At 36.1% G+C, this 27,634-nt stretch overlaps 1 protein-coding gene across 10 annotated transcripts in view; it reads left to right on the forward strand.

Annotated features, from left to right (window-relative positions):
- The window catches only part of scn8aa (sodium channel, voltage gated, type VIII, alpha subunit a), a 76,115-nt gene that overhangs the window by 20,485 nt on the left and 27,996 nt on the right, over positions 1-27,634 (forward strand). For 4 of the 10 annotated variants that reach the window (XM_048177341.1, XM_048177337.1, XM_048177344.1 and 1 more), the window contains exons 3-15: positions 6,950-7,068; positions 8,927-9,016; positions 9,179-9,307; positions 12,786-12,877; positions 17,172-17,396; positions 17,752-17,815; positions 20,084-20,225; positions 21,988-22,194; positions 22,420-22,707; positions 23,267-23,572; positions 25,808-25,943; positions 26,028-26,266; positions 27,337-27,510. In XM_048177341.1, coding sequence (XP_048033298.1) covers positions 6,950-7,068; positions 8,927-9,016; positions 9,179-9,307; positions 12,786-12,877; positions 17,172-17,396; positions 17,752-17,815; positions 20,084-20,225; positions 21,988-22,194; positions 22,420-22,707; positions 23,267-23,572; positions 25,808-25,943; positions 26,028-26,266; positions 27,337-27,510 — 2,211 coding nt within the window. Of the gene's footprint in view, positions 1-6,949; positions 7,069-8,926; positions 9,017-9,178; positions 9,308-12,493; positions 12,586-12,785; positions 12,878-17,171; positions 17,397-17,751; positions 17,816-20,083; positions 20,226-21,987; positions 22,195-22,419; positions 22,708-23,266; positions 23,573-25,807; positions 25,944-26,027; positions 26,267-27,336; positions 27,511-27,634 lie in introns of those variants that run through there. The other 6 variants (XM_048177343.1, XM_048177346.1, XM_048177342.1 and 3 more) reach the window with 4 other exon arrangements.

The following is a 27,634-nucleotide window of genomic DNA, read 5'->3' on the forward strand; positions in this document are numbered from 1 at the left end:
CAAAAATACAATACATAAACAATAATATTGTGAAATCTTAATACAATTTAAAGTAATTTTTCCTATTTTAATATATTAATAATAAATGTAATTTGTTTCATTGATGGCAAAGCTGGATTTTCAGCATCATTACTCCAGTCTTTAGTGTCACAAGATCCTTCAGAAATCATTCTAATATGCTGATTTGGTGCTGTTGAAAACAGTTCGTATTTTTGTGGAATATGACCAAAAGTTAAAAATCAAATTTATACCTGGAAGTGTTTTAGGCGTTTGCAATTTAGAATGCAAACTGTATAATAGTTATGATGTGAATTTATAATGGTTATGATGTGAAAATGTGAATTTGAAAAATGTAAAATTTTTGCAAAATTTAGTTTGGTTTAGACCAACCAAATACCACAACATTTTAAAATCGATTCATGTATTTTTAGTATTTTTAATTATAGTTTTCACTAAAAATTATATTATCAGCATAAAATTATCATGAAAAATGTTGTATTTATTATAAAAAAGCAGCATTTTACGCTCTAAGACTGTTAAGTGGATGCACAGTTTCTTGATATGCTACCAGTCATAAAACAGTGCCTTGTTTTTGTTGCAAATGAGCAATATCAGATACAAGATAGCCCTCAAACAGATTTTCAGGAGCGAGTTGTTGTTATGAGATGCAGCCTAAGGGTGGAAGATGAGGTCATCTTTTCTGTCTGAGTCGTAATGGAGCCCAACAGGCTCAGCCCTGTGTTCAGATTTGGCTCGGTGCTAAGTGCAGTGGTGAGACTTTAGCAGGGTCTACCACACCGGACTTTACTAAATAATGCACACTCGTTTGTGTGGTAATGCCTGTTAATGTGTGCATGTGCTAAATCGTTACCCTGCCTCCCTCTCTTGCTTTCTCTCTCTGTCTCATTCCTCTGCCTCCCTCTCATGCAGCGCACATTGACTGTTATGTAACCGCCTGCTCCATGCACAGGAAGGAGATTTCAGTCTCCTGATGAAAACCTCATGGAGGAGCGTATGTGAAACCGTCTAAAGGAAACCAAATACATTTTTATTGCAACATTGGCTCACGTTAGACCTTATGTTTTTAATATATATTTAGATTCATCTCTGCACCATGGTTTCATGCACATTCCATTGACGATCTATCCTGCACGCTCAAGGATTTAATGGCTCTTTGATTGTACGCTTTGCCAGCATCGTGATCAGATCACCTCGTCTCCCATTGTCCTTTTGTTTCAACATGCTGGGCTCGACTTGCAGCCTGCAGTGGTAGTGAAACCTGATTCTTGAGGCTCAGGGCAGCTCTCTTTGTAGTGGAAAACCAGCTGAGAAATGGGAGCTGGCAGCTTTTAAATCCAGACCTGTGACACTATCAGAAGCAATTAGCTTAGGAATCATTGCTACAAGAGCAGCTGATGAAGCCTGAGTCCTCCAGTACAGATGATTCAAGGAGTTGGTTATATGTTGAAAACAAATCAATTGTCAGACGTTGAGGCTTAACAGGATTTACCCAAGTAGGACATGTTGGCTCTCCGACATTGATTTATATTTATGCATTTACCAAATGAAGATTTCAGATGCAAAAGCCACTAAACGCCACCTTCTCCGCACATAGTATACATTCATCAAATACTTCCGCTTCAAATCCACTAATTCCCAGCGTCAGCCCATTCAGAAATACTGGTTTGTTGGTAGAAATCGCTAAACACCACTTCCCTTTGTCAGAAAAAAGCCTATAAGTCCACATAAGAACCAAGCGGAAGACGCAAATCGAATCATATGATTTCAAGATAAATGACAGTGTGCGTATGAGCCAGCTTTCAATTGCCACTCTGCAAGTTTTTATTATGTTTGTCCATCATTACAGTGGCAATGACAGGATTTTGCGAGTAGCAAGTTAACACAACAGTGTTCCTTTTGTTGCTGTAAAACTGACGGAAACAGACATTTTACTATGTCCAAAGAGGCTTTTTTTTTAAATATTGTTTTTTTTTTTTATATATTTTTTAAATATTTAAAATTTTGTTAAATACCAATGAATTGACTAAAGTGACATTTTTTTAAAATAAGGCATTTCAGTAACTGACTAATAACCTTTTCATTTCCATTAAAGTGAAATTACTGAACCTAAACTTAAAAAATGAAAATTCTGTCATTTATTACTTACCCTCATGCCGTTCCACACCTGTAAGATCTTCATTCATCTTCAGAACACAAATTACGATATTTTAGTTGAAATCCGATGGCTCAGTGAGGCCTTCATAGGGAGCAATGACATTTCCTCTCTCAAGATCCATAAATGTACTAAAAACATATTTAAATCAGTTCATGTGAGTACAGTGGTTCAATATTAATATTATAAAGCGACGAGAATATTTTTGGAGCACCAAAAAAACAAAATAACGACTTATTTAGTGATGGCCGATTTCAAAACACTGCTTCAGGAAGCTTTGGAGCATAATTGAGTCAGTGTATCAAATCTGCTGTTCGGAGCGCCAAAGTCACGTGATTTCAGCCGTTGGCAGTTTGACACGTGATCCGAATCATGATTCGATACACTGATTCATTTGTGCTCCGAAGCTTCCTGAAGCAGTGTTTTGAAATCGGCCATCACTAAATAAGTCGTTATTTTGTTTTTTTGATGCACCATATATGTTTTTAGTACATTAAATATGTTTTTAGTACATTTATGGATCTTGAGAGAGGAAATGTCATTGCTTCCTATGAAGGCCTCACTTAGCCATCGGATTTCAACTAAAATATCTTAATTTGTGTTCCGAAGATGAACGAAGGTCTTATGGGTGTGGAACAACATGAGGGTAAGTAATAAATGACAGAATTTTAATTTTTGGGTGAACTAACCCTTTAAGAGCCTGGTAAAAAAAAAAATGCTTATTTAAAAGAAAACATGTCAGACAGAAGAGGTTTTTGCAATGGAACTCTTTTAGCCAGATAGTGCATTCAAGGTATGCTCTATTAATTGGGTTTCACCATTCTAAAAGGTGCTATTGTATCTTATATTTTCATTTTATAATTGTATTATTTTAAAGTTATTTATTTTCTCTTTAATTTAATTGTATTATTTTGCCCGAGCTTAGCACCGTTACAGTACCTTTTAACCAATCAGATTATCAGATTTTAGTTGTTTCAGATTTTACCAGCATTCTTATACACATTTCTGACATCAGGTTCGGGCTCTGATTGTTTGATAGGAATGTTGATCCAGGAGCATGTCCTGCTTGAGTAAAGGGTGTGCAAAAGTGAGAAAAGGGAGAAAGACAGAGAGGCAGAATTCCATACTGGGTCATAAATCTTAAAGGGGAGTCTTCAAAATGTGCCGTCTAGGACCATTGCTTCTCCCTGTGATGACGCGGCACTCTGAGTAGGCTTGGCTGGGCTGTTTGGGGGGCTGGGGAAGGCAGGGTGATGCACAGCTTGAGTATAATGGCTGTTTCACTCCTCCCTCACATCTGTTCTTCTCTACACCAGGAAATACTCATATTATAATGCAGGCATCTCATTTATTTTTGTTAGTTTTATGTTTGCTACATGCCTAAATACAAATACTGTACATGGCTACATTAACAGCTATACATTTATCTCTGTGCAGATTTGACAGTGAATGTGTTCACTGTAAATGTTTGAAATAAAATGATTTAGAATGAAGAGAGTTTGGCCTTGTGATGTGACAGGCTTTTATTGATGTGGCAGATGCTGCATTATTGGCTCTGAAGCTTCTCACTCTTTTCCTTCGCCATTTGCTGCTCTGCTCATCGCTCTCTTTTACATTAGTCACCATCTCTGTTGTTTATGTTTCCCTCCTCTCCTGCCATACGTCTGGTCTGTGCTTCATCTGGATCTTGTTTACATCACTTACACTTTCCTGTTCACTTTGCATCATCCTGTAACATGATCTCTCTCTTCCATGTTTGCCTCTCCCAGTTGTGTTTAAGCTTTAGTTGAAATATTCAAATAAATAAATGTAATTACTTTTATTTTATAAATAATAATTTTAACTGAACATATTGTAGTTTTTACTGAACATATTGTAGTGTCTAGTTAGCATTATTTTGCAAAAAAAAAAAAAAAAAAACTGTTAACGTTTGACTTATATTGATTTACATTTATAAATATAAATTTTCAACCAAATATATTGCCATTTCTTGTTAACAGCACCATTTTGCAAAACAGAAAAGCACTTAGATTTGATTTATATTGATTTATAAATGTTACGATAGCAAACATCTGGTTTTATATGGAACTGTGTCAGAATCAGGCATTGGCCATCTTTGTTCAGTTTAGCAAAATTCTATAACAACATCCTATACATTTTATTCATTTAATTTAAATTTTTTTCATTTTTTTGTATTAAAATAATTTTATTTTATTTGACCTGTTCTGTATACTAAAGACTAAAGGTGACTGTGCCTTTGAGGTTGTTGTTGTATATTTGGATGTAAAGCACTTTGTGACGTTTGCTCTTGAAATGAAAATTATTTCGTAGCCTTGTGAACCAATGATATTTTGTTGTGCCTTTCCATCAGTATGTCTTTGTTTCGTCATTCGTTCTCCATCTTCCTCCCTTCCTCTCACTGCTTACTCATTCCTCTCTGGGCTGTCTTTCTCTCGCTCTTTATCTTTCTTTTTCTGCTCATTCTGGATTATAAAATTTTCAGTAGCCGTGTAGCCTGTCATGCATTAAAAAGAGAAAACCCACATGCACATGTACTATAGTCAGAGAATATCGAGAAAGGGCAAATGTATTTTTGTTCATAAATGCACCAGTTCTGCATTATTTTTTCATCTCATGATGTTTCATATGTGACTACTGGTATGGACTACTCTGTTTTGAATGGGTCTTATCCTGTTTTGAACACAGGAGAAGATGCAGTTGATCCCTAGTGTCTCACACACTGTTTGGGGTTGCTGAGCAGTGAGCAGATCTTCTCTCTCTCTCTCTCTCTCTTTCTCTCTCTAAGCAGGTCTCAGTATGTAGTTTACATGGTGGCCTGATTCAGTCTGACCCAAATAGATATAGCTCTTCCCATCTTTAGTTACATATACAAAGAGTTATTTACTGAGTTGTACCTTATTCGTTATTGTGGACCAACAAACCAAGTTAAATTAAATGACCCTAATTATGAGCTTTGATAATGCTATATGTGCTCTATATTCTTCCGAGGAGTTTCTGCTCACCTATGTTGAGCTTGCATGTACGGCACTGCATTGGTACGGCACTCTCCATGGTGCTGAAGAGGGTTACTTAGTGTTCAGCTAAACTCAAGCATGTAAAAAGAAGTGCGGGGTGCGTCCCATCTCTGCACATGCACGCGACCTCCCATGAAACTTTGATGGTAGCGAACATGTTTTATTTAAACAATTATGAGTTTATCTACTGAAATGCTGGTGAGCTTACACTGACTCGTTCATGGTCTTAAGCATGCTCTGAAAAATATTCATGTGAATTTAAACTTTTCAGATTCGATCAGAAGTGAGAAGTGAAATATCCGGGTAGAACTAAGGTTTATCTTGATATTACTACAGACATTAATAAATGTCTTTTTTTTCCCCTCTTCCAAATATAGAATATTTCATACAAGCATTTTGAACCTTAAGACAAAATATAAAAATATCTGATACATCAGGCTTTTATGGGCCATATTGTGAGAATATGGAGCTCATACTCGAGGAGGAAAATCAATAAAATCAATTTGATTCAGAGGCCCAAATTAAACAAAAATATACAATTTGGTGCAGATGTTTTCATTTGTTGTTATATGGCCAAAAAGTGATATGGCCTATAATGTAAATCAATAATATTTTTATAACAGTATAGCAGACTGCTTAGATAAAATGCATATAAATATCAGTTGTCACTCTATATATCCCAATAATACCTCTTAGTAAGATGATCAAAGCTCTGATCAAAGGGCAGAAGGTGTGTTGTAGATTGCGTGTAGCAGGTTTTCAGTAAAATGTATCATGTTGATAATTTAGAGGCTTTAGAAACTCATGTTTAAAATATGATGCAGTAGGCTTTATAGGGTTAATAAGCCTGTATGTATATTTATTTTGTGGAATGGAGTGAAATGGCCTAATGGGTCACTAATGATTCTCTTGTGAGTTGTTTAGTCACAGCTATCATTTGCTCTTTAGGTGGTAAATTCTGAAGATTATTTAAAAGTACAGAATTCAGTTTCCTTTTTGTTTATTCCTAAACCTACATGTGAGTTTAATTCACTTACCCTCATGTCGTTCCAAACCTGCATGACGTTTTCCAGCTTTTGTGGAAAACAAAAGGATTTAATTTAATGAATATCTGGTTGGACGATTTGTAATGGTCATTCATTGTGATTTAATAAAGCACCCAAGAGTATCAGCAACTAAGTACAAACGGCTCAGTTTTTGTGAAGAAGAAAAAACACTGATATTTGAGCAGTTTTAACAAAAAAATTGTGGCAGTAAGCATCAGAAATGCAACTCTTTCAGTGTTTTTAAGATTTTTAGTTGCTGGGTGAATTATTCCTTCAAGCCTCCTGCGACCTCATGCTTATGACCAAATAACAGCCGTGATATTCTTAATTCTGTGTTGGACTTAATATCAGTACTTTCAACCAATCGAATTTGAGAACTGGAACTAACTCTTGTATAAAGTTTATGCAATATTCTTTTACTTTATTGCACTCCAGAGACAATATGGAGTTTCTTCTTGCCAAAGATTGTGGTTTTAATTATTTAGTAGTATATAAAGCAGTATGTCTTCATTATGATGCCTGGTCTTCTAGAAATAGACGCAGACTTTCAGTACATGATTATTACTTCTGAAAGTCCAGTTAAATAAGTGTTGATGTGTCTCTGTGCTTGCAACTAATCTAATGTTTCTCTTTCTCTTTGTCTTTTTCTCACTTATCTCTCTTTCTCTGGCTGTTTCTGTTTTTCCTCTCCACAGACATTTATAGTCCTAAATAGAGGGAAAACAATCTTCCGCTTTAGTGCCACACCTGCCTTGTACATGATAAGCCCTTTTAATCTTGCCAGGCGAATAGCGATTAAAATTTTGATACATTCATATCCTTTTTCTGCTGTTTAAATGTGTATATGATAAATACTGTATGTCTATACTGTCTATCTCTGCATCAAATATTTAATATGTCTGTTTGTTGCTAGGGTGCATGGGATGACCAGGAATAACGCTAATGATTTCAGACTAATGTTTTAGTTAAGCAGTCATTTCCACTGTGGGACTGCAACAGTATATCAGTGGGTGTGGATTTAGGTGTGAATTTTAGTTGAATGCTTTTTTGTTGTTGTTGTTGTTGTTCTTTTGACTGTGTATTTGCCAAACAGAGAGAGAAAATTTTCAAACCTATACAACAAAGATTTGAACTCTAATGCTTTGCCCTGTCCTCTGAAGACTATTTGACTAATTTGATTGTTAATGTGGTTGAAGTCTAAACAAAAGACGACACTGATGATGACACAAATGAGCTGAAAACTCTGTTATTTTAATATTAGCACTTTTTTGCTGGTGATATAAAATTAAACAACATGTGAATACTGAAATTATGCTAATGTATGTTATATGGTATACAGCATAAATGAAAATGATTAAATATTAATCTATCTTTGTTAATTTAGTGACAAACAGAATATACAGCTGTGGCCAAAAGTATTGGTAGTGATATACATTTTATACTTCGCCAAGTTTGCTGCTTCAGTATTTGTAGATTATTTTTTCACGATTCTATGGTATACTGGAAAACAGTGATTTTTCAAATCCTGCCTGATGCCGATCCATTATTGCCTTATTACTGCTTGGAGTTGATCACAATTTGTGGGCTTCTGCTTGTTCACTCGCTTTTTGAGGATTGACCACAGGTTCTCAGTTCATTATTACTCTTTCCTCATGACATGGTGCGCCATCATGCTGGAAAATGCACGGTTAATCACCGAATTGCTCCTGAATCATTGGGAGAAGCTGCTCTTGCAGGAAGTTTTTATACCATTTTTTTATTCATGACAGTGTTTCTGAGCAGAATTGTGAAAGAGCCCACTCCCTTGGATGAAAAGCAGCCCCACACATGAATGGTCTCACAATACTTCACTGTTTGCACGACAGGACTCATGGTAGCATTCACCTTTTCTTCTCCAGACAATCAATTTGCCAGATGTCCCAAACAGTCGGAAGGGGGGCTTAATCAGAGGAAATAACTTTGTACCAGTCTTTTACTGTCCAAATCATTAAACTTCATGCAGAATTTCAGTCTGTCCTTGATGTTTTTCTTGGAGAGAAGTGGCTTCTTTGCTGCCCTTCATGACACCAGGCCATTGTCCAAAAGTCTTTGCCTAACACAGGAACACAATGATTGGAGGCACTTCTTACCTCCTTTTATAGCAATCAGTCTGCTCTTATAATCCAGTCAGAATGATACTGACTAGCACTCGTTCACACTTTCCCATGTGCTCAATACATGATTAGTGAAATTATGTTAGCTGGTTATTTTGTGACAGGGCCAAAAACAGTGATTTGTTGTTTTTTGTGTAATAAAGTTCTCTTTTTTTGGCCAATGAAGCTTTTTGCAATTGTTTAAAATACATCTGATCACTTTGCACAATAATCTAGAAACGATGTGAATCAAAACCACAACTGAAGCACATTTATGTCACTACCAATACTTTTGGCCATGGTTGTACTTCTTAAATAATGTTGATAAATATATATCAAATATTGTTATAAGGCTGAAAATATTTAAATATAATTATTGCCCAACCCTAGCAGTGCTTTACAACTAGGCAAAATTCACCTTTTTCTGTCTGTTTTGGCAATCTGTTATTGATGAATATCCTCATATTTATATTTACAAAGTAAAATGCATTTTTCCTTTTTATTATGTGACATCTCAGAATTTCCTTAACTGATACCCACAGTATTCAGCATGTTCATTATGTGTACGATTTTGACCAACTGTGTGTTCATGACCTTTAGTAACCCTCCCGAGTGGTCCAAACAAGTAGAGTAAGTACTGATCCTAACCACAGCATGACTCAGAACAAGTTATTCTCAAAAAAGAAATAAATAAATAAACACATTCAAAATATAAACCAGCTTGGTTGTACATAATTTAGTTCCAGTTACTTAATTTAAGAATGTATCCCCAACTCCTCTTCTTTCTCTCAGGTATACCTTCACTGGAATTTATACGTTTGAATCAGGTGTAAAAATCATTGCCCGTGGATTCTGTATAGATGACTTCACATTCCTTAGAGATCCATGGAACTGGCTGGATTTCATGGTCATCTCAATGGCGTAAGTATTCAGTCTCTTTTAACACACTTAAAACTCTAAAGCCGGTTGCACACTGTATGATTTTGGCCACGATTTGGCCGCCTGAGACAAATGTTTGCAAATCCTAAAAGATTCCTCTGATCCTAGGCCAAAATCTGTAGTCTTTAATTGCTAGTTTGACATGTTCGATTAATGACCATTGCGATTTTACCTTTGATGACATTCTGCCAGTGTCAGAAGATTTGAGGCGCAGTCCTGTAGTGTGGTTTGTCCCTACGACAACCGTCAAATCAAAAACCAAGAGGAGTGCAGAACCTGATGACACAATTAGTGCGTCAACAACAAACCAACACTTGCTCCACACACATCGTCTTCGTTTTTTTCTAGTTTTCTTTTTGAGACAAACCATGATCAAAGTTAACGCTAGAGATTGTTTTTGTTTCCTAGTCGTCACTGTGATTTTGCCAAGTAAGACATGTTCCTGGATCAACATATTTTGTTGATCCTTGAACAACAATTTAGTCCTAACCTTTTCCTAACCCCTAAACCTAACCCTACCCATAACTTATTTCTAAAATTAGAGGGAAATGATAGTTGAATAACACTGATGTGGAAGCACCTAACCCCGGCTGTAAGTCTAAACTTGACAAAAACAGTAAACTTGTCCCTCAAATCTGATTGGTTGATTGGATTGTTGTTCCAGGACCAACAAAGATGTTGATCCAGGAACATGCTGTACTTGGTGAAATCACGATCACCGTTTGCTAGCCACCATTTCAATCCCGCATCCCTTACTGTCACCGAATGTGTCACGGATTGATGATGTAAAACTCTGGATGAGTCTTGTGTGCGTCTGTTTTTAACGAATTTTGACTGTCGTACAGTCTGCCATTAAAGACAACTGAGATTCCACAGTGTGACATGGCTTACAGCGGGGATCATGTTTGTACAGTCTAACAATCGTAAAGGACTATTATAAATCGTACAGTGTGCACTTGGCTTAAGATCATTAGTGAAAATGATTTTCTTTTTATTTAAAAAAAAAAAAACTCTTTATTTTCAGGTTTGAATTTAATTGTGAATCCCAAATTTTCAATGTTGTCTCAGACTTTCGGAATTTTTAATTCTATTACAAGATCCCGATTCTTAGATATGCTTTCATATGATTCTTTAAACATACAGATTTTAGAATTCAGAACAATCGTCAGTTTAGTTACAGTATGTAATTTTTTTATTATGAACCTTGTCTGATTTGTGAGCTATCACTCAGTTGATAGCAAATCATAAAAATAAGGCATTTAACTGGTCAGGATTGTCTTAATTTTTGTTTAATGATGAAAGAATTATTGATAAGCTGTTTGTAAATTGAGCTCTTACTCTATGTGGGGGACATAGACAACACATTTTCAGTGTTATATTCTGTCTCTAACCATATGAATGTTTTTAGGTAGCATCTTTATGGATGTGGCAACTCTGCTTATTGTCAAGTTCCTCACTGCTCTGCATTTGTCCTTGTGACTGTTTTTTTCCTCATCTCTCTGCTGTGCTGTGATTATACCTGGTTCTTGCATGGATCCAGAAAACTAACTGTGTTCTTCTCTTCTGAGAATTTTCATTGTTCAGATGTTCCAACAGATCAATGTTTAGAACCATTCACCATCAACACAACTCCCAGCAGCTAGGGGTGGGTGAAATGACCAAAATCTTATATCACAATATGAGTAATTTTATTATGAGTTCTGTTTGAGTAATTGTATACAAAAATGAAATAGACCTGCCTGAAAAACATCAAGCGCTAGAAATAAAAAATTACAATAGAACACAGATACAAATCAAATAGACCTACCTGAAATACTTTAAATGCTAGATAGGCTTATATAAAAAGGGTACTACATAAATTGGCAAGCTATCAAATGTCCAAAAAAAACACTGCATTGCCTATATATATATATATATATATATATATATATATATATTTTAACGTAACCGCAAAAAAAAAGAGCAATGATATTGTTTGTTTAACATTAGATATATTAGGCTGCTGTCACTTTAAGACCGAATGCACTGATCTAATGTATTGATTCATATGTGCTTTCTTTCTCAAATGTTTACGTTTACTGAAGACATAAACATGTTTAGGAAGATACTTGCAAAGACATTTTGACACACAAGTCTGTGTATTTGACCGCTCAAGCCCAATAAGGCGGCAAAAAGGACTCTGTTCAGTACTCACACGCTGTTTGAGCAGCAGCTTTATGTCTCAGCGCTCTCAGAAACCATCTCTCAGACAGCGCGTGCATATATAGAACTGAGTTCTCTTTCACTGCTTCTTGCACTTGAACAGTTTAAAATCACTTGTTTTTAAAGCGCAAGCCTTAAAAAGGCATTCAAATGATCCGCTTTCATGATGGCACAACACAGCAACGTCACGAGAGTAATAGCTATAGTCCAAATTCTCTACCAGTTGACAAATTTCCACCGGCTATGTCGGTATATCGCCCACCCCTACCAGCAGCCCACGCAGAAAACTTTTTCTCACTAACTGACTCTTTCTGCCTTCCTAGTTCTCATTCTCCATTTTTCACTTTATCTGCTTTTATTGGATTGTGACTTGTTTTTTTGTATACAATCAAAGATATATTGTATATCTTATAATAATATCACCATATGAGCATAATTGTTTATGAAAGCTATTAGGGGTGGGAAACAGAGATCAGGTTTGGTGTCATTACGCCAAATATCTACAATGCATTGCATTGTCTTTCTCTTTTAGACTGCATAAGGAAAACTTTATATGATATGACATGCAAGCATTTGTACTATTTGACATAACATTTATTATTATTATTATTATTACTTATTTTATTATTAAAATCACAATTATTCTATGTTCTATCTGAAAGATATCTTTAATGTAATCTATTGCCATAGTATGTTTATTTCTTCCAACATAAATTCATTGTATTTTAACATAATAATAACTTTTTAAATTAAATTGACCTAATTAAATGAAATTATAAATTAAAATTAGAATATTTGTCAACAGCATTGACAAATTGTATTGTGAATACACTACATTATTCCCCCCCCCCACCTCTAAAAGCTATTTAACATTTTAAGAAACAGATCATCTTAGTCTTCATATGGAAGTCATCGAGTACTAAGTCATGACCATGTCTCCATGTAACTTTGATCTGATCATTGCAGGTATATAACAGAGTTTGTAAACCTAGGCAATGTCTCAGCTCTGCGCACGTTCAGAGTTCTGAGGGCATTGAAAACTATTTCTGTAATCCCAGGTAAGAGAGTGTGTGAGCGGGAGGGGTCGGGTCGGTGTTAGATGTACGTGTGTGTATTTTGGTTTTCTTTTCCTTCCTTTCCCCCCGTAGTGGACAGGCTCTGTGAGTGACGTACCTCCCGGTGGTTCGTTGGCGTGGTGGTGTTCTTGGTGTGTTTGTGGTTGTCATTGGTGTCTGTGTGTGATCCTCCCTTATTTCAGATATGTAACAGAGTTTGTGGACCTGGGGAATGTATCTGCGCTGAGAACATTCAGAGTTCTCCGAGCATTGAAAACTATCTCTGTCATTCCAGGTGAGATGCAGTTTTGACGCTGAGGTTAACTTTCAGTATGACCCCCTATTACTATTCAATTTGAAATCTTTTTTTTTTTGTTGGACTTCTCTCTCATTATTTTTTAGCGGAAATTAATTTGGAGAGGACCATTTAATTTGCTTTTTTCTTATCTCAAAAATGATCAAAAATGGTTCTTATACATTTTTGATAGGCTTTGCAGTCTACAATCAATCTCCAGAGTCCTTTGGTTTTGACAGCCTTTTTGTCCCAGAGTAGATTAGAGTGATTTAGAAAGCTTTAGCGACCAAACCTCTGTAACCTCTTTCGTGTAGGCATTAATCATATCTGTGAACAAACCCTGAACTGGGTTGAACTCAAGCCACTATATTATTTGTAAGTTTGTTGTTAAGATGTTGCTAAACACTAAAGCAGTTACATAAGGATCGATTTTATTGCAGATTTTAACTGTAAGGAAATTATGTAAAGGTTAATCGTAGAATTCACCAGTGTGTGAGCTTGTATGGTTCAGTCTAAAAGAGCAAATAGTGGTACACAGTCTAAAAACAGAGTTGGAATAGTAGCCTCAACAATCAAACTGCAAAGGTATGAATGCATTCATTTTGCTGATCAGTATATCAGGAAACTAATAGAGCTTTACAAACTAGCCCCTGGCCTCAGAGCACTAGTGTAGATATTTTTAACTAGCTATGTTTTGTTCCCCAAGATGAAAATTGAATGGCTCTCAGTGAGTTCCCAAAGAACATACTTGTTACTTATGTATGAAGACTGCCAAGCCTAGTTTGTGGACATATTTTATGCTGCATGATGCTTTGGAAGTCACTTGCTTTTATAGTAATAGCCTACTAAGTGCTTGGCTGCCTTTTATTTGTTTGTTTATTTATTTATTCTGAATATTCATTTTTCTTCACTTTTTTAATTTATTTTGTATGAAACTCACAAATTGCACCTGGAAGTGAAATAACAAGCAAAGTGCAGATGGTCAAGGGAGACTTTTTGTTTGTTTGTTTGTTTGTTTGTTTCAGAGGAGTGAATTTTTATTTCTTTCAGTGGCCTCGCAAAAATGCCAGACCTTTAGCTTAACGTCTTGACACATTAGCATCATATGCAGTCATTTTCAGTGAAATAACAGATTGTTGATTTATTTAGCTGACTAGGCTTTACTGCAAGTCATATTTGTCATTTCCATGTTATTTTCAGTAACGCCTAAGCGTACTCATCAAATTTCTGAGCCCTGGGAGATTTTTAATTGTTTTGATGGGGTTTATGGGCAAGAGGATTGTAGCATATCAATACTAAACTTCAGCATTACATTTGAGAGTCTACTGTCTTGAAGATAAAGCAGTTCTTTTGTATTTGGGAGGGGTCAGTGCAGTTCTCAAGATGTTTAGCTCAGCATGTCTGGTGGAGCCCTGGAAGATTTTAACACTGGACTTGTTTCTGTTCAGCCTTTGAGCTGAAATGACCTGCATGCAATCTTCACCCCCCTAGTCCCTGCCTGCTTTATTCTCCCTATGTCATTGCCCTCTGGTTGTGCTGAAGTATTTATAGACAAATGAATGTCGGGTTGCTCTCACTGTCTCTGGGAGCCCTCCCTTTATTGTCAAGAGAATTCCTCGCAGGTTAGTCTCTGAGAACCCGAAATTTCTTTTTTGAAATGCTGTAATTCAAGTTTCAAGATTGATTTTTGTATGCCCTGAAATAATATATTATCTTTTATAGTCATTTATTAAAACCAAGTTTATGAAGAATAGTAATTTATTCTTCTGAATAGACCAAATGATGGGATGGCTCCTAAGCAGTTTCTGTGTAAAGAAACTTAAAGTGTATTTTGTGGTGCTGTTATTTATATGTTGTCATAATGAATTAAAATAAGGATTCAAGGCATGATTTAAAATGGCAAAATAAACAATGAACAATTAAAAACATTTAATTTATGCTGAAGTGCATCCTTAAGCAGCCATATCAGTGGTTCTCAACTGGTTTTGCTTCAGGAACCAGATTTTATATTTATATTTACAATTACACCAAGTTGTTTTCATGCTCTTGCAGTCAGCAGTTTCACACAAAACTTATTAGACCAAAAACCATGTTTATGATGAAAGCATTTCAAGCATTATGTTCATGTTGCCATCTGTCTTAATTAGCTCATTTCTATATCAAAATGACAGATGATGTTTAAGTTTAATTAGATGCTTAGCTTTATATATATATATTATATATATATATATATATATATATATATATATATATATACAGTACAGTCCAAAAGTTTGGAACCACTAAGATTTTTAATGTTTTTAAAAGAAGTTTCGTCTGCTCACCAAGGCTACATTTATTTAATTAAAAATACAGTAAAAAACAGTAATATTGTGAAATATTATTACAATTTAAAATATCTGTGTACTATTTAAATATATATGACAAAGTAATTTATTCCAGTGATGCAAAGCTGAATTTTCAGCATCGTTACTCCAGTCTTCAGTGTCACATGATCCTTCAGAAATCATTCTAATATGCTGATTTGCTGCTCAATAAACATTTATGATTATTTTCAATGTTGAAAACAGTTGTGTACTTTTTTTTTCAGAATTCCTTGATGAATAGAAAGTTCAAAAGAACAGCATTTATCTGAAATACAAAGCTTCTGTACCATTATACACTACCGTTCAAAGGTTTGGGGTCAGTAAGAATTTTTATTTTTATTTTTTTGAAAAGAAATTAAAGAAATGAATACTTTTATTCAGCAAGGATGCATTAAATCAATCAAAAGTGGCAGTAAAGACATTTATAATGTTACAAAAGATTAGATTTCAGATAAACACTGTTCTTTTGAACTTTCTATTCATCAAATAATCCTGAAAAAAAAATATTGTACACAAATATTTTGTACAATTGTACACATTAAATGTTTCTTGAGCAGCAGATCAGCATATTAGAATGATTTCTGAAGGATCATGTGACACTGAAGACTGGAGTAATGATGCTGAAAATTCAGCTTTGCCATCACAGGAATAAATTACTTTGTGAAATATATTCAAATAGAAAACAGTTATTTTAAATTGTAATAATATTTCACAATATTACTGTTTTTACTGTATTTTTAATTAAATAATATGTAGCCTTGGTGAGCAGACGAAACTTCTTTTAAAAACATTAAAAATCTTAGTGGTTCCAAACTTTTGGACTGTACTGTATATATATATACCAGTTGTTCCTCTTGAAGTCGGACCATTTTTATATTTTGCTTAAAATAAGTATCTACTAAAAAAACAACAGAAATGTACATAATGATCAAAATGCCTTCACATCATGATTAGAAAACAAAGTTAACTAGTAATTTCAAAGTTTATGTTGTCTTTCCTTGCCATCTACAATTAATTTTCCCAGTTATAACAATTATATGTTTATTTTGAAATGCTCTTAACATGCTGATTAATAATGCTACATGTAGAAGAAAAAATGTCTTGTCACAAACCTGGTTTAAACGGTCAGACAGATAAAAATAACTATATTTGCAGCATTGCTGTTTACTGCAGTGTTTTAGCAAAAGTGTCCATCTATTACTGCTCACCGTGTTTCTGCTACTGTTGTTAAAATAACCGCGTCATCTGCGGCTCTTCATGTGGTGCTTTAGCAGACATGGAACGGAAAGAGCTTGAATGAAGCTCTTTTGCCTCTAGATAAAAATGTTTAGAGGATATAGCGCCGAAAGATAATTACCATATATGACCCTGAGCGATTGTGGTGTGAACCACTCCGTTGTTTTGAGGCGCTGGTCACTTTAACTCGAAACGGTAAAATGGTGCTACAGTTGTTCTCATGTCTCACGGTCCAGCTGGAACCAAGCCAGGGTCCGGACCACGGTCCACCATATTGAATATGTTAGGGTATCAAAATAAAATACAATACTGTAATTCTGTCACAATGGTCTGTGCTTTCTAGCCATTTATTCTTATGGATAAAGTCTTCAATAAGTTAAGAAATGTATTACATAATTTTCTGTAGGGTTAAAAATGTAGCATTGTTCCTTGCAATAAGAACATACTTGCACCAGTTGAGAACCACAACATTATATGTATAAAAGACAGATTGTCTTCAAACCTAAAACATCAGCATGGCCTCACATCTAAAAAAAAAAAAAAAAAAAGTGAATTCCTCACATCATGCCTTGAGACTCCTTTCATACACTTCTGGGATTTGAGCACACATGCAACTGTTTGTGCCTTTGTGTGTGTGTGTGTTTGTGTGCATATTTGTGCGTGTATGTGTGTACATATTTGATATCTCATAGGTCTGAAGACCATTGTTGGCGCTTTGATCCAGTCGGTGAAGAAGCTGTCAGATGTGATGATCCTCACCGTGTTCTGCCTCAGTGTCTTTGCCCTCATTGGTCTGCAGCTCTTCATGGGAAATCTGCGGCACAAGTGTGTCATCTGGCCCATCAACATCACAGAAATGTACCCCAATAGCAATGGCAGCCATGCATTCAACTGGGACGAGTACATCATGAATGAGAGTGAGCTTCTATTTAGTCATACACAAATTACAAAAATGGTTATGGATACACAGTATATTGGTTTCAGCCAATATTAGATTACTTTAACAATCATCCAACACTCAAAGTTAATCTTTAAAAACACTGTTAAATGTCATTTTTGGCAAATCACAAAATGAATATAATGTTGTGATGCCTATATTCACTTTTAGCATTTAAAATGATTGATTTTAGTTTTTAGTGTTTTCATATTTTATTTAATTCAAGTCTGATTAATATCAGTCAGCACATATCAGTATTGGCCAGAATTTTAATGTCTTGATCAAAAGTTCAAAGTGGTCTAGTTAACCCATTATCCATCTCTGTTTGTCATCAGCCAATTTCTACTTCCTGCCAGACCAGTTGGATGCTCTTCTATGTGGAAACAGCTCTGATTCAGGGTGAGTGTCTGGCTTTCTTCTTCAAAACATGGTTCTAAAACTATAAATCATACAACATAGAAGTGTTAATTTGGTTGACAAATAATTTTTGTCATTATTTTCATCAAAGACATTCACTGATGAAAACGAGACGATAACTAAATCAAAAAAAAATTTGAATGACAAAAACTTGATAAATCTATTGACATTTTCATCAACGAAAAAAAAAAACGCTAAGAAAATGTTAGGGAGGGATGATTTGGGAAGTCCTATGTCCTGCATGGATGTGCACATTTGAACTGTGATGTGCTGATCTACCGTGCGGGACATAGGTTGGCATACACTTGCTGCATGTCTCATAAAATGTAAATATCTGTGAGAAAGAGAAGAGCAGACATATGGATAAATCTGAAAAAGCGTGACAACACACAAGAGAGCTCAATTCAGTCCGGTTTTCTGTGTGCACTCATCAGCGCACGAGTACTGAGCTCTCTTTCGCATCTTTCTGCACTTAAATACACCCAAAATTATGTCAAAACGTCAGTGTTGGCGAGCATTCACGTAAACATAGTCGGTTATGTCCTAAGTGAACAGTTGTGAAAATATCGGATGTGTATCAGTGTATTGGATCCGTGCATTTGGCCTTAAAGTGACAGCAGTCTAATAAACCTGCTGCAGTGCTGTCCATCATTAATGTTAATCAAACAACAAAAGAAAAAGAGAAAATCATTCAATGTTCTTGATAGCTTTAATAAGTATTAATCTATATTTAATTTATACAAATAAATATGTCTGCTTGAAAGATTGAAGAATGTTATGCAAGTTGTTATAAAGAATTTATCATTAATTAAATTTTTTTTTAATTTATAAAAAGTGGTTTATTTAGTTATTTAATTGTAAGATAAATAAAGATATGTTATACATCACAGCAGTTAAATCTATGTCTGTATTGCATGTTTAAACCTTAATATCATTCATATTAACAGACTAATAGATGTTTTCTCCAGGACTATGAGTTTGGACATTTTAGAGAAATGCTTAAAGGTGCCATCGAACATTTTTTTTACAAGATGTAATATAAGTCTAAGGTGTCCCCTGAATGTGTCTGTGAAGTTTCAGCTCAAAATACCCAATAGATTTTTTTAAATTCATTTTTTAACTGCCTATTTTGGGGCATAATTAAATATGCACCGATATATAGGTTGCGGCCCCTTTAATTCTCGTGCTCCCCCACCCCCGGAGCTTGCGCTTGCCTTTAACCAGCATAAACACAGTTCACACAGCTAATATAACCCTCAAAATGGATTTTTACAAAGTGTTCGTCATGCAGCATGTCTAATCGCGTAAGTACAGTGTTTATTTGGATGTTTACATTTGATTCTGAATGAGTTTGAGGCTGTGCTCCGTGGCTAAAGCTAACATTACACACTGTTGGAGAGATTTATAAAGAATGAAGTTGTGTTTATGAATTATACAGACTGCAAGTATTTAAAAATGAAAATAGCGACGGCTCTTGTCTCCGTGAATACAGTAAGAAACGATGGTAACTTTAACCACATTTAACAGTACATTAGCAACATGCTAACGAAACATTTAGAAAGACAATTCACAAATATCACTAAAAATATCATGATATCATGGATCATGTCAGTTATTATTGCTCCATCTGCCATTTTTCGCTATTGTTCTTGCTTGCTTACCTAGTCTGATGATTCTGCTCTGCACATCCCGACGTTCTGCCCTTGAACATGAGCTGGCATATGCAAATATTGGGGGCATACATATTAATGATCCCGACTGTTACGTAACAGTCGGTGTTATGTTGAGATTCGCCTGTTCTTTGGAGGTCTTTTAAACAAATGAGATTTATATAAGAAGGAGGAAACAATGGAGTTTTAAACTCAATGTATGTCTTTTCCATGTACTGAACTCTTGTTATTCTTGTTATTCAACTATGCCAAGGTATACTAAATCTTATATTTAGTTGACTAAAACTAGACTAAGACTAAAACAATTCAGATTACAAAAATATGACTAAAACTAAATGGCATTTTAGTCAAAAGACCATGACTAAAACTAAATTTGTTGTCAATATTAACACTGCAAACTTATTTTATTAAAGACAAAACATGAAGGAGCTGCAGTTGGAGGAAGATGCCTTTGTGCATTCATATGTATAAATAACATCAAGAATAGCACACGTAATTCATTGAGATTCTTCTTTGACTGACGTTGTACATAGAATGATGCCAAGTCATTATGGGTTGTGTGCACTTTTTCCCCTCTCAGTCGCTGTCCTGAAGGCTACACATGCATGAAGGCTGGTCGCAATCCAAATTATGACTACACCAGCTTTGACAGTTTTGGCTGGGCTTTCCTGGCTCTCTTCCGCCTCATGACGCAGGACTTTTGGGAGAACTTGTACCAGCTGGTAAGGGCGTGGTCTTTTTTTCCTCTTTCATCACTTTCAGTCCCATTTAAAGACTTTTTTTTTTCTCAGAAGTACTAACCAAATGATTCTTTTCTAAATCAAATGGTATATATTTTATCTTCCTAGAAGAATCTACTTTGAACAAAAATAAATAAATTGTAGTTTCTGTGTAAATTAAATTAAAATGGCAAAATTTTGCAGTTGCAACTTTACACAATTAAACAGTCAGTTGAATTTAATCATTTGAATTAAATGTAAATTAAATAAACTCAGTGCTTGAGTTATTCTCATGCCTTTAATACTTAATACTACATTTGTAAACAACAGGAAACGATATGCGATTAGCAATCATGAGGATCTGGGCCCCTCTGAATCCATCTTCCCAGATATTTTGTCACAGTGTTTTGCATTTAAAGTAGTTCAATATGCCTTGTTAATTATACTGTTAATTCATGCATGGAGGAGTGTTTAGGATAAGCCACAATATTTATGCTGCTGCAGACGGCCCTCGTTCTCAGGATGTGCACAAACACACTGAACCCTCTGGGATCAGGAGCAGTAATGGGCAGCTAGAAGACTAAATAGTAGAATGCTAAATATATCCTGAGCTCTAGTTCATTCTGTACACTTATGTGGAGGTACAAGCATAGGTATCTTGACCCTGTCTTTCATCTCAGCTTCCCTAAAATCTGTGATAATGCTGATGTTATTTCATTCAGAATCTTTCCCCTCACCAATTAAAAAATGTACATATTTGAAGCTTTTTACATTGCTTACTGTCCTTCAGTCTAGTCAGAAAGAGAAAGTTGTGATGAACAATTAATCCGTGTGAGTTAATGCACAGACAAAAAAAATTATTTTGTCACAGTAAACTTTAATCAAAATCGGAAAATTTGCTTTCGCTCTGGAATGGCGTTCCTTCTCTAATGATGTCAGTTTGACGGCTTGGGTTGAATATCCGTAACCACTCCCCCTCCATCCATCAGTCTGCTATGAGCAAGGGATTGAGAGGATGTGCGCTAAAATAAAACCCTGCCATTCAATATTCAATATAGTTGCAACTTCCGGTTTACGGCGACTATAAATACAAATGAATTATATTATGTTATATTATGTCACTTGAAATTTGTATTAAATTAAATACATTGAATAAAATGGCATAATTGTCTCTTAACAAGTAGTTTTAATACTCACAATGAACTAAATGTTATACACCCCGTATTCAGCAATTGAATACATTTTGTTTCTAGAAGACACGTAATTGCAGTTCTTTTAAAGCTGAGGAGAAGAAATGTCACTCCTCATAAGTTAGTCTTAGTATTTTCTCATTATTTTGTCAGGCAAACCAACCGTATTGTTAAAAACCATGAAATTACTGGTTATCTTTCTGTTCTTCTCTTTTTAATTTTCTCACTCCAAACAATCTGTCTTTCTGTTTGTGCACCAGCATCTCAGGGTGCCAGTGGCTGCCTTAAGTCTGTCTGTTTAATAGTATGTATGCATGAATGTATTTGTGTATGTATGTGTATTTGCATTCTATGCACAAGTAGGTCAAATGTTCTGAGGCTCAGAATAATGAACTGACATTTGAATTTTTCCAGAGAGTTCTCTTCAACATGTATGTAAGTGAAATAGCACAGACAAAATCCCTGAATATTATGTTTATGAGTGTTTAGAAATTTGTCAGTGTGTATGTGTGTGTGAAAACAAATTATTTTCTATAGTGATTTATGAATGCTCTCGATCTGTCCCTCATCCACAGACCCTGAGAGCAGCAGGGAAGACCTACATGATTTTCTTTGTGCTGGTAATCTTTGTTGGATCGTTCTACCTTGTGAATCTGATCCTGGCTGTGGTGGCCATGGCATATGAGGAACAGAACCAGGCCACTATGGAAGAGGCAGAGCGAAAGGAGGCGGAGTTTAAAGCCATGCTGGAACAGCTGAAGAAACAGCAGGAGGACGCGCAGGTCAGGCACTGTTACAGTCACTGTTTAATGCTAATAATATGGGTCCTCTTTGTGCAATTTCAAATGTACTCTTGTCAAATATTTGCCCGGTATATTGGATGGCTGCTTTGCATTTCGTTATTCTCTAGTGATCAAGTGTGGTTTTTAATTGTGGACATTTTTGTAACCATGATGGAATCAATATAATTTATATCAGTGAATGATTGATACATTTTGTGATGGCAGGCTAATGCTATGGCAACGTCGGCGGGGACGGTGTCTGAGGACGCGGTGGAGGATGATGGTGAAGGAGGTGGGAACTTGTCCTGCAGCTCATCTGAGATGTCTAAACTCAGTTCCAAGAGTGCCAAAGAACGACGCAACCGCAAGAAGAAGTGGCGGCAGAAAGAGCAGGACAAGGAGAAAGGGGACAGTGAAAAGTTTGTCAAATCTGAATCGGATGATGGAAGCAGGAGGAGCAGATTCCGTTTCCCTGACAACCGTTTAGGGCGTAGGAGTTCCATAATGAACCAGGTAAAGAATGAAATCTGTTTATTGTCATGGTTTATAGTTTTGAGGATTGTTAATGGTGCTTTCTATGAATAGGGTACAAAATAGGGTCTTGAAGGGATAGTTCACCCAAAAATGAAAATTCAGTCATAATTTACTCACCCTCAGGATCTTCCAAACCTGTATAAATTTCTTTGTTGTGTTGAACACAAAGGAAGTATTTCGTAATACATTCCTTAATAAAAAAAAATCTGAAATTATGATTTTGTGTGACTTTAAACGTTGGACTCAGTTGGGCAAGAAACTGTGCCTAATTCCACTGTTGAGAGCAAGTGTGTAAAACCAAAGAAGTCAGTAGTTACACTTTATTTTAAGGTACCCTTGTTACAGTGTAATTATACAAATAAGTACTATTAATTAACAACATGTTCTGGATATATAAATAGGGTTTGGTTTAGGGTTATTTGCTTGTAATTATGCTGTTATTATTATAGTACATCTAAGATGTGTAACAGGGACACTGTTAATAAAATGTTACCAAGTTAACATTTCACCCTGTTTTCACTGTTTTTCCTGTCTCTAGTCTCTGCTCAGCATCCCAGGCTCACCATTCCCCTCAAGACGCAACAGTAAGAGCAGCATCTTCAGCCGCTGTAAGGACGGAGGCTCGGAGAACGAGTTTGCAGATGATGAGCACAGCACGGTTGAGGAGTACGACGAGAGGCGTGATTCATTCTTAAGCCCGCAACGTCGCAGCAGCTACACGGGTTACTACGGCAAGCGCAACAGCACTGTGGATTGCAATGGAGTGGTCTCTCTCATCGGGCCGGGGCCTGGCGGACGCCTACTGCCTGAGGTGATAATAGATAAGGCAGCCACTGATGACAGCGTAAGGAAGTCTAAGAGTAGATCAGTCTAGGCATGGGCATCATCTATCTCTAAACCTTGGCTCTTTCTCTGTTTGGCTCTTGCTCTTTCTGATGCATTTGTGTAATGGTTATTTTGACTTTGCTCTAAAATGAGCTCGCTTTCAGTTGAGGACTGCTCTCAAAGCCTGTGTGATATGCTGCCCTTCTATGCCAGTTTGAAATTAGTGAACAAGCTGCTAACTATAGATTGACCTCACTGTATGAATTCTAAGATTCAGGTGTTTCATACATTCATTGGCGTTACTTTGTTTTAAAAAGTGGGTGAGACGGGGGGGGGGGGGAGGCGTTGTCGCCTCTCGTCGGCTGCGTCTGGACCAGCTGACTGCAAACTAGCATGTGCGTTCTGCATGTAAGGAATTTAGGGCTGTCAAACGATTAATCAGGATTAATCGCATACAAAATAAAAGTGTGAGTTTGCCTAATATATGTGTGAGTACTGTGTATAATTATTATGTATATATAAATACACACAAATTTATGTATATATTTAAGAGAAATTTGTTATTTATGTACAAAATATTTTATATTTATATATAATAAAAATTATATAAAAATAAATAAATACATATACTTGTAATTATTTCTCAAATATATACATGAATGTGTTTGTATTTATATATACATAATAATTACACAGTACTCACACATATATTAGGCAAACTCAAACTTTTATTTTGTATGCGATTAATCGTGATTAATCATATGACTGCCCTAAAGGAATTAACTGTCTATATCAGCAGGTATCTATAGTAGTGTTTCAAATTACCAAGTCGGTACTGAAATTTTAAAAATGTGAGGCTTTGAGTGCTGTTGAGCAGATTCGTAAACGCCTCTGATTGGCCACTGTGTTCACGCACTCAACAGATATGTCTGTGATTGGCTACAATGATCAACGCAAAGCACACGGAAGTGTTTGAAAGCTTGGGGCTGTGAGCGTTTGAAAGCAGGCGTCTGTCAGGGGACCGGTCACTCGACAATTCTCATTTCTCGTGATAAAACTTGATGAGTAAATAATTAAATAAGCAAGTAAATAAAGTAAATAGATGATCTAATAATAAACTTTTGCACCCCCCTCCCACTCCTCTCGCATTAAAATATTGTGTTTTTGGGTATCTCAGAGGTTGACGATAGAATTTCTTTTAAAAATGTTACTGACCCCGACTTTATAATGGTAATAAATGTTTTAGTATTTATTTTGCGGGATTTCTGCAGTCATGTTCATTTCTTGGGGAATTAGTATTCAGTGCATCATCTCATTACACACGAGTTTCATTTCATTTTCTACATTTTTAATATGCTTTTTTTTTAACGTAAATGTCAGCTCAATGTCCTTTGTAATTGTATTTTGGTTTATATTCATGTAGGTGAATTAACCATGAAATAATTCCACCACTTCCACCCTCCAGCCTACAGTTCTCTTTTAATTTTTTCTCTTCATCTACAATGTTTCTTTTCTTTTTATGTGTTGTATATAATTTTTCTATAGTGTTTCTTCATTACAGTTCATACGTGTTTTTTTTAATGATCAGCACTGTTGCATCCTAATTACAATGGTAGCATTGTACAGTAGTTAGCATGGTAGTCTGCCTTCTTTATGAATCTTAAAGAGCTCTGGTATATCTTCAGATCTACAGCATGAGGTTAATGGATCATGATATTTATTCTTTTCCTCTCTTCAAACTTCTTTGTATGAATGCATGCAGATGCATGCTGACTGGATCTCCTAAAAGCTGGAGATGCAGGGGCTTCAGATGAGGGGAGGAAGGGAGCGGAGGACAATGGCTGATTTATAATGTGATGAACTTGAATAAGTTACTAATTCTAGCCTTTCCAGCATTCTGGATATTTTAAGCAGTTTATAAAACAAATAGACTGTTTCAAATGCCCAAATGAGTGCAAATCCTTCCTGATGTTCTATATTTGAGCATTTTGATAACATGTAGCATGTTAGTCACATGCTTATGTTTCGTACAGAAACTAATGACAAATACCTATGTATCTCCACCCTACCTTCTCTCCTGTGAGAGTCCAGCATGTTTCCGCTTTAATGCATTCAAATGAAAATGGTTCCTTTGGACCAAATGTGTAAATTATCAAAAATGTTGCTCTTTTCCTAACCAACCTTTCTTAAACTCACAAGCTGCACTATAATTTTGTGATGGGTCTATTTAACCTCATTGTTTTCCTCCTGACAGCAAACCACTGATCTTGAAATCAAGAAGAAACTCTCAGGCTCTCTAATGGTTTCCATAGAGCAGCTTAACACATCGTTTGGGCGCAAGGAACGAGCCAACAGCGTGATGAGTGCGTTAACCAACACATTGGTTGAGGGTATGTTCACATCTTGTAACCTAGGGAATTACAGAAGGAAATCCACTGGTATCATGGTACCATAATTGTATTTTTTACTTCCAGAACTGGAAGAGTCTCAGAGGAAGTGTCCACCATGCTGGTACAAATTCGCCAACATATTTCTTATCTGGGATTGTGGCCCCGTTTGGATGAGGATTAAGGAGATTGTGAACATGATTGTGATGGACCCTTTTGTGGACTTGGCTATCACCATTTGTATTGTGCTGAATACTCTCTTCATGGCCATGGAGCATTACCCTATGACGGAGCAATTTGAGCATGTGCTAAGTGTCGGAAACCTGGTGAGGATTCTACATAACCCCTCTAGAAAGTCTTTTTTTTTCTTTCCTTTTTTTCAAGAGACTGAATTAAAATATGAAGAATTCTTTCATCGCTTGGTGAAACGGTCCCCCTCCCCCACAGCTTATATTTTTGTAGTCTCTGTAGGGACGTTGTTGGAACACTCAAAGCCATTTTTATGCCTGGCATAGAGACAGTGCTAAGCTACTGGCTGAGTGTGGTGGTGCAGAGCCAGCATAAATATTTCATGTAGCCTAATCAATGAGCAGCTCTAAAATGGTGGTGGTTTCATAGCTCTGGTGCTCGAACCTGGTAGAGAAGAGCAGATTATCTTCCCCGCTCATGAATCGTTGAACCAAATTGCTTTTCATATTACGTAGCCAAGTGATGTTAGGGCTCATAAATTCTGTCTGTCAGTGTGGTGCCGTAGACTGACCGCAAATCATGATTTCCCAAGTCACGTGACCTGCCTCATGGAGTAAATCATATGCATGCCTCTCATAGTGAGGCCTTTCTCAATGAAATTTCAGCTCTGCTGACATGGTGATATAACGATGCAAGTTTTAAACTGGTTCGGTACACCTGTGAATGCTCTGTTGTCATGGTAGCAGGGGGCGTTCTGGGATGGAGCAGGTCGTGGCTGTGCAGGCGGCAGTGTGAGTCACGTTCGCTAGCTGTGCAGACACACGGCAGGCCTCCTGGAGTCAAGGCCACCTTGTACCCTCCCCCAGATCACCCGCCTGCAGGGTGATTAAATGTACCCTTCAACCGTGACAGCAGGATGATCTGTTTGACACTTTAAACGTCACCGAGTCTTCTGGGGATTTGTCAGGAAGTTATTGTGAATGTGTGGGCCAGGATTGTGCACAGCTAGTTGTCATGCAATGTCAGGAAAGAGCTGGTGTGTAATAGATAAAATGCAAGTCACAGTTGAGTATGTATGTGCCTTTTGGTTGGTTGATATCAGATTGTTTTTGTAAATTAGTCTGGCATGTTAAATTTATAAAATGGGATTAAATAAGTCTGTCTTTTAGTCAGCATTCCATCTAAATTTTAGTTTTTTTATTTCTAGGTGTTTACTGGTATCTTCACTGCCGAAATGTTTGCCAAACTGGTTGCAATGGACCCATACTACTACTTCCAGGAGGGCTGGAATATATTTGATGGCATCATTGTGAGCTTGAGTTTGATGGAGTTGGGCTTGGCTGATGTGGAAGGTCTTTCTGTGCTGAGATCCTTCCGATTGGTAAACCTTTTTATTGCTTCAGAATTTTAATGCATTAATAATGTAATGCTTGATAATTATGTGAATCAGGTCACAAAATCAGTTCGCATGAAATGCATATTCACCTTATTTTCTAATTACGTCT

Source organism: Megalobrama amblycephala, linkage group LG24 (genome assembly GCF_018812025.1).
Source record: "Megalobrama amblycephala isolate DHTTF-2021 linkage group LG24, ASM1881202v1, whole genome shotgun sequence".
In the NCBI taxonomy this organism is placed as follows: domain Eukaryota; kingdom Metazoa; phylum Chordata; class Actinopteri; order Cypriniformes; family Xenocyprididae; genus Megalobrama; species Megalobrama amblycephala.